The 10,371-nt window shown below is 31.1% G+C and overlaps 1 protein-coding gene across 1 annotated transcript; it reads left to right on the plus strand.

Moving 5' to 3' along the window:
* Positions 1 to 680: 680 nt before the first annotated feature.
* Positions 681 to 9,840, plus strand: LOC106464719 (ARL14 effector protein-like). The gene is made up of 3 exons (XM_013924874.2): positions 681 to 834; positions 4,234 to 4,370; positions 7,551 to 9,840. Exons 1-3 carry the CDS (start codon positions 694 to 696, stop codon positions 7,780 to 7,782), a joined length of 510 nt encoding a protein of 169 aa, XP_013780328.1. The 5' UTR covers positions 681 to 693; the 3' UTR covers positions 7,783 to 9,840.
* Positions 9,841 to 10,371: the final 531 nt, after the last annotated feature.

Below are 10,371 nucleotides of genomic sequence, written 5' to 3' on the forward strand. Positions count from 1 at the left end.
GCGTTCAAACTTGAAAAACGTCTGCTGATTCGATGAAGTTAACTTATGATAAGAGATCTACTGAAGTCACCTTTGAACCAGGAGACAGGGTGTGGTTGTATAATCCCAGGAAGGCCAAAGGGAAGTCTCCTAAGTTGTCTTCTCCATGGGAAGGCCAATATGCTATAGTGAATCGTCTCTCAGATGTGACTTTCCAGATAAAATGTGGTCGGCAAGTATGCCAAAGGCTTTGGCGTTATCACGGTCCAGAACATTTCAGTTGGGACGAAGTGGACAACAGAACAAATGACGCTGCTGAAGACGTGCCACCTGAAAAAGCCACTGTCGAAGAAGAAACTCTACTCAGTTAAAAAAAAACGTTAAAATATGAGATTCGATTCCTCGAGGTGAACACAGCAGATAGCTGAATGTGACTTTGTTCTAAAACAAACAAACATCGAAAGTTACCCACAAACTATTATTACTTATATTATACTACAGTCAGTTGACTGAAGTATGATTGATATTTTATTGTCGTATAATAAAATGGTTTTATGACTAGAATACAAATGGGGCGCGCAAGTATGAAAATTAAAAACAAACAGAAAAATTTGCACCTATGACTGATATATTGAATAAATTGTGAAATACTTTATTAAAATAAGTTTTTCAGTCATTTCGCTATTGCCCTCTATCCGAATTAGTACTGTAAAAATGGCGGACGACAATGGGGTGATAGTGATTGATATTACAACAACATCGGGAACGACAAATGTTAGTGGAAACGATTCTAAACAGAAAACGGCAACAGGGAAAGATAAAGTAGCACGTAATAATGAAGAAAGTACTGAAAGGGTAGGTATATTTCGTAGTAATATAATTTAATTCATTTATCAGTAGTACTACTACTATTATATTTGTAGTATTGATACGGTGATACTTATAGTGATACGTACATAACTATATTATTCGTATGATATTACTAAGTTATAACTTCTGTTCTATTACAGTAGAAGTAGAACTTAGAAATGTCGACTTTGTATCCGTTTTTCACGCCTACTTTTTGACCGATCTCAACCAAATTTTCCATACATCCTTTAGTCCACCTGGAGAGTTTCACATGGAGACTTGTGTTTGGTAGTGGTATGAAACCTGTGCCACTCCCCATGGGATACTGCTTATTTATGTGTAGCCACCATTCATAGCTATAGTTTTTGACGGATCTCAGTCTCATTCAAACGTGGCATGTACCTTCCTGGTTTTACGGTTTCTTGGGGAATGATATAGGAGCTGGTGTACAGATCTGATCTCCCTATGCGACACCCACTAAGGACACTTGTGTGCTTCAACTACTATTCCATTGAACTCTACCATATTTCAAAAGCACTTTAGGGAGTGAGATAAGGTTCTGTTGATCAAATTTGACTCCCTCACTCACCCCAATATTTGCCATGGTTCCTCTGCTTCTCTATCTCTCTCTGTATGCCCTCCTTTCACACCTCCATTTTTTTTGTCCCATAGGGCTCCCTGCAGAGTGACATAAGGTGGTCAGTGTTTGGATACTATCACATGTTTATTCCTCTATTAAACTTTAAAGGTGCCCTTATGATATAGAGTTGAAAAATGGCATAGGGGTGTAAGCTATTGGACCTGGCATCCCAAGAGGTTTCAATGATTTTTTAATTAATGATAATCATTAAAAAATTCATACACCATTGGATTCCACAGACATAAATTAGTAGATTTACACTGCAGATTCAATGAACTAGTTCATAATTAATGAAATAAAATAAAAATTGTACCTGGAAATCGACCTTTCGTTCCATGCTGCCATCCCATTGGAACAATGTTAACAAAATGTGAGTGATTTATCACTTTACCTGGTAACCTGCTACTACATAACAACTGTGTCAAGGCAAGGTAAAATGTAGTCCCAAGAAAATCTACCAATGTCAAACTCATACATATGGATACATATTATATGGATAAATAAAATTATCATTTTCCACAACCAAATGTTAGAAATGAAGTATGAGCTTACCTATGTGCTTATGAAAGTAAAGGAAAGATTTTGTAATAACTGGTTGAAAATTTGAAATACTGTGATTGACAGATGTGTATGAGTAGTAAACCCAACCTGTTCTATGTCATGTCATGTTAGTTATCCAAAGATATAATCGTAATACAAAAGCTAAGGAAACAGGCATTTGTTTATGAATTATCAGTGAAATTAGTAATAATTGCAGATATACTATGATATTATTTGAGGAACGTCAGTAACAAAGGTGGCTTATTCTTAGAATAATTATTGGTAAAAATCAGATAGATTAACAGTTTCTAGTATATTGAAACACCAGAGCATTTTGGTAACACTACGTTCCAACATTTCGTCCGCTATTCAATATTGCTTTCATTATGTGGAATGGACATGTTTCAGTTTTAGGATAGTATATTGATGAAAATTATATTAATTCTTAAAGCATAGGTAAAAAACTATTTTCAAGACTGTGTTGTCCTTGCTCCACTGAAGTTATTTGTATAATTCACAAATACACACAGAATGCATTAAGGTTTAATTGTCACCATTATGTTTTCTTCATTCATTATGTGGGCACATCAACTTGTATAATATACATGTATTAAAGTATAATCAAATGTTTAAAATGTTAAACTTGACAGTACTGGCATATAGAAGTTAACTTATTCAGTTAAAGTCTAATAATATTAACTCAGAGGTTGTACCAGTAAACTTAAAGTTTAGCACAACAAGGGACCATATATCCTTTCAATGATCTTGCACACCCATCTTAGAGAAAAGTAAAATTATAAACCCACCCTTTATGTTTCAGGAAACATTTGATTCCTCCTCTTAAACTCTTCTGGGGTACTAGCTTCCACTACAGCCAATAGCATCTTATTCCATAATTCAATCACACAGTTAATAAAATGAAGTTGTTTTAACTAGGATGTAGCCTTCTTTTACAAATTTTTAACTTCTCTCATATTTTCCTATTGTTTTGAAAATACAGCACAAGTAAGTTAGAGAACTTTCTCCCCTCAGTCCCCGGAATAATCATGTAAACTCCAATAAGATCATTTTTTCCTTCTCTTCTCAAAGGAAAAGAAAAGAAAAATAAGTGATATTAACCTCCCCTATAAAATAAAATCATCCTAGTAACCTTTCTATGAACTATATCTAATGGATCAGTATCCTTTCTTTGATAAGGAGATCAAAACTGTTCCAATTGAGATTTAAACATAATCATTTTGTCATTTTCATATTGTTTACTCATGGTGGTACTTTGGCAAAACATGATCACTGTTTTAACCTCATCCTTTTGTAGTGATGGCATACTCATTTCTATATTTTATTTTAAATACACAAAATATAATTGTCAGATTTATCCAGTTCTTGAACTTTTAAGTTTGTGTGATTGTTTTGCACCTAAGAACATTTCTTATAATAATAAAAGGTGACAGTTAATTCATTTATTACTCTGTAAAAATAAATTAATTGTGCAACACTTTTGCTAGAGACTGGTTAAAGTGCTTCATCCTGGCTGGTCTGGTCTCATCCTGTTTTTAGCCCGTACTGAATAGAAGAAGTTTCCTGTGGTAGCACTGACAGAATGAACATATATTAAAAATAAATGTTTCCTCTAATTTTAACTAACACTATAGTAGATTAACAGATTCAGATAAATTAATGTAATAAACATTTTGAATTATATTAGTGATATGTTTTTCTAAATGTTGAATCTAAAATCTTCATCTAGCATGTTAATTAGAATTTAGGCTCATAATAAGATAATTCACAGGTAATGGTAAAAGCAAACCTAAAGTGCATTTTAAACTGCTGCCTTGTTAGCTTCCTGCTATCTCTTACTTTGTGCTTTATGTGCTGCTAAAAATAATTTTAATTAGTATTCCCTATTCTCAAAAACCACATCTTAATAAACTTACTTTAACTTTATTTCCCACTGAGGATCTCATTACAGTAATCTGTTTTGGATCATTACAGAAAATTTTGAAAATTGCATAAAAGTCTTAACATTGTCAATTAAACTGTGATGTTTTATTGGTATTTTAGGCAGCATAGACACTGTAGAACTGAAATATGCAGTGGACTGCTTTAGCCTTGTTTGTTGAATCTGACATAGTAAATTATCTACTGTATGTTTAGTATCTTCAGTTAACTTATTACAACAAGTATTTTATTTAATATTTATATTTGTGTTCTTCTATTTTCTTAAGCCTGCATATAGAGACAAAAGGCTACGTCAGCTGAGAAAGGAGACTAAAGGACAAGCATCTAAGTTTCTAGAGAACTGGAATCCAGAAACTAGCAACAGAGAGACACGGAAGATGACTAGGAAGATTTATAATGAAAAGTAAATTTTTTAAGACTCCAGTTGCTTTTAACTGTCAAATGATATGTCAGTTTTAGAATTTAGAAATAGCTTATTGCATTAAATGTACATTCACACAGATCTTTTGTTAAGTTTATCTGTATATATATATATATATATATATATATGTGTGTGTGTGTGTGAAATTCATGTCATTATGAAGTAGAGTTCTATTTTTGTAAAGTACTTCATTTATAGTACTGTAATGTACTGAACTACTGTAGTCTACTGTAATGTACTGAACTACTGTAGTCTACTGTAATGTACTGAACTACTGTAGTCTACTGTAATGTACTGAACTATTGTAGTCTACTGTAATGTACTGAACTACTGTAGTCTACTGTAATGTACTGAACTATTGTAGTCTACTGTAATGTACTGAACTACTGTAGTCTACTGTAATGTACCGAACTACTGTAGTCTACTGTAATGTACCGAACTACTGTAGTCTACTGTAATGTACCGAACTACTGTACTCTACTGTAATGTACCGAACTACTGTAGTCTACTGTAATGTACCGAACTACTGTAGTCTACTGTAATGTACTGAACTACTGTAGTCTACTGTAATGTACTGAACTATTGTAGTCAACTGTAATGTACTGAAGTACTGTAGTCAACTGTAATGTACTGAAGTACTGTAGTCTACTGTAATGTACTGAACTATTGTAGTCTACTGTAATGTACTGAACTATTGTAGTCTACTGTAATGTACTGAACTACTGTAGTCTACTGTAATGTACCGAACCTGTCATGAAACACTTCTAAGATATAAAAACAAACTTTTATCTTACATTTACAAATATACCACTTTGTGTAGTTCTTTTTCTTGAATGTGTTGGAATGGAAGAGATGTTTTACACTACAGTAGTAGTCTATTGTAATGAAATTATTTTTCATTGTAGGCATCTGAGTATAAGGTACCAGTGTGCAATTTACTATTACATGAAATGTAAATTGAACTGTAATACTAGTGGCCATAGTTAAATACATTGACAGATTTTTCAGAAAGAAAAATAGATATTTGAGATGTTTGTATGTAATTGTAATACAGGTTACTTAAATAATAATCTGTCAACTGAGTGTTCTCATTTTCTCGCAAGTACCTACGTATAAGGTCAGGTCACCATTAGGAATGTCATAAATAATCGTTCTTTGTTTTCGTTTTTTTTTAATATGTATTAAAAAATTAGGTGTGAACAAATTCCTCATTAGTTGAGTAGTATAAGATATCTCAATTTCATTTGTAGTTTCTCAATTTTAGAAGGAATAAAATTTAAAAATAATATCACTTTGAAAGTAATATTTGAATTTGTTGATATTATGTGGAGAAAATTGTGAGTACATAACTATTTATTAATTATAACATAATGTTTAGGGACAACAAGGGATGTGTTGGTCCATCTCAGCTGTCCTATCCTCTAAACTAACCTAAAACTATTAAATAAATAAATAAAAATCTTAAAGCCAGCTCTTATCATTGATATAGTTATTAAGCTTTCTCTTAAACTCATTTTACTGCCTCCAAAACATCCAAAGCCAAACCATTCCAGAGGCCAACCACCCTGTTAGAAAAATGAAAATGTTTTAGCAGAAGATGACTCCTACCCTGCCAGAATTTATATTTGTGTTCCCTAGTCCTATTATTCTCACTGTTAAATATGAAAAAAGATGATGTATCAACACTATTAATTCCCTTTACAATCTTAAATACCTCAATCAGATCCCCTCTAACTCTTCTTTTTTCAAGATAAAACAATTTCAGAGATCTTAATATCTCCTCATGTGACAACCCCACCATCTCAGGTACAATTCTAGTAACCCTACTCTGAACTTCATCCAACAATTCAATGTCTTACCTAAGGTAAGAAGCCCAGGACTGAACTCAATACTTCAAATGTGGCCTAACCAGTGACCTATACAATGAAATTATAACCTTTTTAGTTTTCCTGATTATAAGGATACTGCACTTGATTATCCAAAGGTACTCAGGACCATTTCACAATATCCTGAATTAATTCTTTGTTAGTGGGAATTTCTGGTGTTCAAATTATGCATTTATCAAACAGCTGATGATATGTTACTACTACCTTGCCTTATTGTGGCATTTTAGAGTGTTTATGGTTTGATATTTTTGAATTGATGAAAAAATGTGATGATTTTAAAATGTTTTTATCAAATGAAATGACTTGTTTTTAATATGGAAATATGTGAATACATGATTGTTTCTTCATTGTTCTTACACAGATTACTAACACTTACCAACTTAAATTATTTATGGTAACCTCATTAATTGTAAAGTTAAAGTGCCAATAAACTTCTTTTAGTAATTAGGTTTAAAAAAGAATAACATTCACCAAAAAATTAAGAATATTATAATATTCCTCTTTTTTAAAAAGTAAGCTTTAATTTACAATTACCCAGTGATTCTCAATAGAAAAGCTTATAGTTGAGACCTGTTTTGTCATCTAACCAAATTGTGTTTTCTTATTTGTTCTCTTTTATTCTGACTTTAGTCTGATACCGCAGCTTTTTGGAGGCATGAATGTTAACATACTAATTGTTATAAAAATTGCCATTAAAAATAAAATTATATTAGCGTGTTAAGTACATGAGGTAGGATAAGGCGTACATGTCTCAGCAGAAGATATGAAAATAATAATAATAATGCTTGTAAGTAACATAATATTTGAAAAGTAAATAAGTTACATTGCATTTTAATTTGATTTGTCTTGTAAGAACAGAACTTTCAAATGGCCTTTCTTCAATCCTAGGAAGTTATTCTAATGGAAAAACCTTTAATTATACAAGAATTTTGCTACTATGTGAATGTGCTACCTGTGTAATGCTCTTAATCGATGATGAATTTCATATTTAAAAACTGATATTTTACAAGCAATTGGTTGTAAAAATATATACAATAGAATAATTAGGCATATACATGTAAATATATATATGTGTGTGTGTATATGTGCGTGCATGCATTTGTAGTTTTTTTCTTTTCAAATTATGCATTTGTGTAGCTAACATTTTCATGTATTAATATTTATCTTTTCCAGGTTATAGAATACAAGAGTACGTTTTTGTTATTTTTCTTGATAGTAGCTCATTAAGAAGTACATCGATATAGAGTTGTGAACCGATGTTTATCCTTATTTTCAGATCACGAGGACCACAGGTGCATGATGAAAGAGGAACATATGTGAGTTTAGGAAAAAATCTTTGTGATTGTTTAGAAGAAACTTGCCCTGGATGCCACTACCCATGTCCAAAGTGCAAATCCCCTAAATGTGGCCACGAATGTCGCCAGAATCGAAAATGGATTTATGAGCAGTTAGAAATAGAAGGAACAGACAAAGTAATCAAACATATATCAAAAACTAGAAATGAATAGAAATACCCTAGTCATTATCAAAGAAGTGTTCAGTACTGAGATACACTAGAAGTGTACTGGTCATTAAAATAATATGCATGGAAAACACTTCAACAAAGGTGTAATTGAGTTCTGTTAAATACCATTTTTGTTAGTTTCATGGACCCAAGGTTTGGAGAATATTTATACATACATAAAAAATAACATAAAATTATTTCCATTCCTAAGTAAGTGTGCCAAGTAGTCATTGAAACATCCAACTGAGTGGAAAAATAGTATTTTACCTTCATAACATGAAATTCATCAGAACAAAAAAATGGATTTTTTAAAATTAAACTTTACAGTGGTTTACTTTTGATTTTGAAATAAATATCTGGTATTAAATGTGAATAAAGGCTATGAATTCATGTTATCTAAGAGGTAGCTTGTAAAAGTACAGTAACTTTTGGAACTAATTCTTTCACCTCATCATGAGTGGGGCTTGGCTGCTGGTATATAATTAAATTTTCAGGTAACTTTCAGTATGAAAAAAGTTTCTTAACTAGTTTGTCCACATGTTTTTTTTCTTAGTAATTAAGTGTAATGCATAGTGCTGTTCAATAGTCACACAGTTGCAATATGTTAATTTCTGTTGGCATGCATGATGGTTGATCTTGTACTTCCTGTCATTAATTATATCATATATATATATATATATAATATTTTATAAACCATAATCATGATTTGTTTATATAGTTATATTAAAATTCACAATACACTTGAAGAAAAGTACTAAAAATACTTACTGCACAGATTTTCTGCATTTATCACAGCAACTTGGTATCTTTCTTTGCTATCACAGCAACCTGGTACCTTCCTTTGCACCCTGCATTGTTTGGGGACAACATTCTGTTTTTATCATGGAGGCTGGAAAAGAAAATTGCACACCACTTGTTGAAAGTGATAGAGAGAAAGAAAGACTTATAATTATGCTTCAATTCAATGTGTGTTTTTAGCTGCTACCAAATTTGTAATTATGCCTATCCTTCAGGAAATGTAACAGGCTGCCAGTGCAAGGGATCATTTTGGAGTAAACTCTGGTCTCTACTGTCATGCCAATTACTTCATGTCTTGTTACAATAAATGAAAATAAAAACAAGTAAAAATAATTTATATATTGACCAAACTTAGTATAGCATACTAGAGGATCAAAATACTTTGTAAATGTACATGTAAGAATCAACATCTTTTATTATCACTCATCCAGAAAAAGGAGGAAACAAAGACCTCAATACGATAATAGACAAATGTCATCTGCATTTACAACTTGATTATTAGTGCATTAAAACCTTTTAAGAATCCTTAGCAAAAATTAGACAAACTTTTAACTTTTGTATGGAACACATATGCATCTTTTTTTTATTATTATTTACTAGAATCATCTGTTGATTCAGCTGTCATGAAGTATGAAATCAATTTAAATGTTCTGATGAGTATTTTCATCTGTACCTAATTAATGTTCATGCTGTAAAACCAATACCATGTCTTTCATTTTACCTAATTTTATTTTGACAGTTCAGTAAAAGATTAGTTACTATACTTTAGAAGAGCTTTATGTTGAATGTATAATTCAAGGATATTTACTGTACATTCATAAAGAATTGTTTTGCTAGATATTGGTTTTGTAGTTTATTGGAAAGGAAGTTAAATGTGAAGTGATTTGTCACAAGTGTGGCCTTGATGTCTTGAACTTCAAAGTTTAGGAAACAACTTGAGTACATTTCCATCAAATTGTTCCGATATCCTAGTTCAATACATAAAAATCCTGAAAATTTCTCTAGTATTTCTGAAATATGTCCTGATGCTACTGTAGTTTATTCACGACACTTAGTTTTTTAATTTTGAGCATTTTCTCTGTTTTACTATTAGCAGAACCCATTTGGTTAATTTTTATATCAAATATGAAAAAACAGATGAATTTAATAAAAATTACAAAGTAGCATACATAAAACAGACAGTTACATCATAAATACTACAATCAGCTGTTTTTAGCTCCAGTTGTATGTTTTAATTTGCAATAAAATAAAATTTCAATTAAAATATGTTTAATCATAAATAAAAATGACAACATATCTATAGGTTTACAAAGAAGTGTACACAAAAAATCTAGTTAAATTGTGAATAGTACAGTCATTCTTTTTTTGTACTAATTGTAACTTTTATTTTATAAAAAACTCAATTTTTACTTTGCATTAAAAGAAAGTTTTGTCAAAATATATTTGTTTTTTCATAATGAAGAATAACATATTTTCCATTTTATTACAAATCTAGAAATGGAAAAAAAATTGTTGTGTTTGGGTTTTGAAAACTAGTTGATGTCAGTGCCGTGAGGAGCACTGGTATTTATTTTTACATGTTTGAAAAAACAATTATTATGAGCATCCAGCTTAAGAGCATTTGCTAGTAATTTTTTCTATTTAATCAATGATGTCACAGAATAATTTCCTTTAATGTTGATGCCACTAAACTATTTCCTTTATGTTTTTACTATCATCTTTATAACACTAAACAAGCATTCAGCCATTGTGAGAATGGAAGAGAAATAACTTTATTAGCTATAATTTCCTTTAA

This window comes from Limulus polyphemus, unplaced genomic scaffold (genome assembly GCF_000517525.1).
Source record: "Limulus polyphemus unplaced genomic scaffold, Limulus_polyphemus-2.1.2 Scaffold62, whole genome shotgun sequence".
NCBI classification, from domain to species: domain Eukaryota; kingdom Metazoa; phylum Arthropoda; class Merostomata; order Xiphosura; family Limulidae; genus Limulus; species Limulus polyphemus.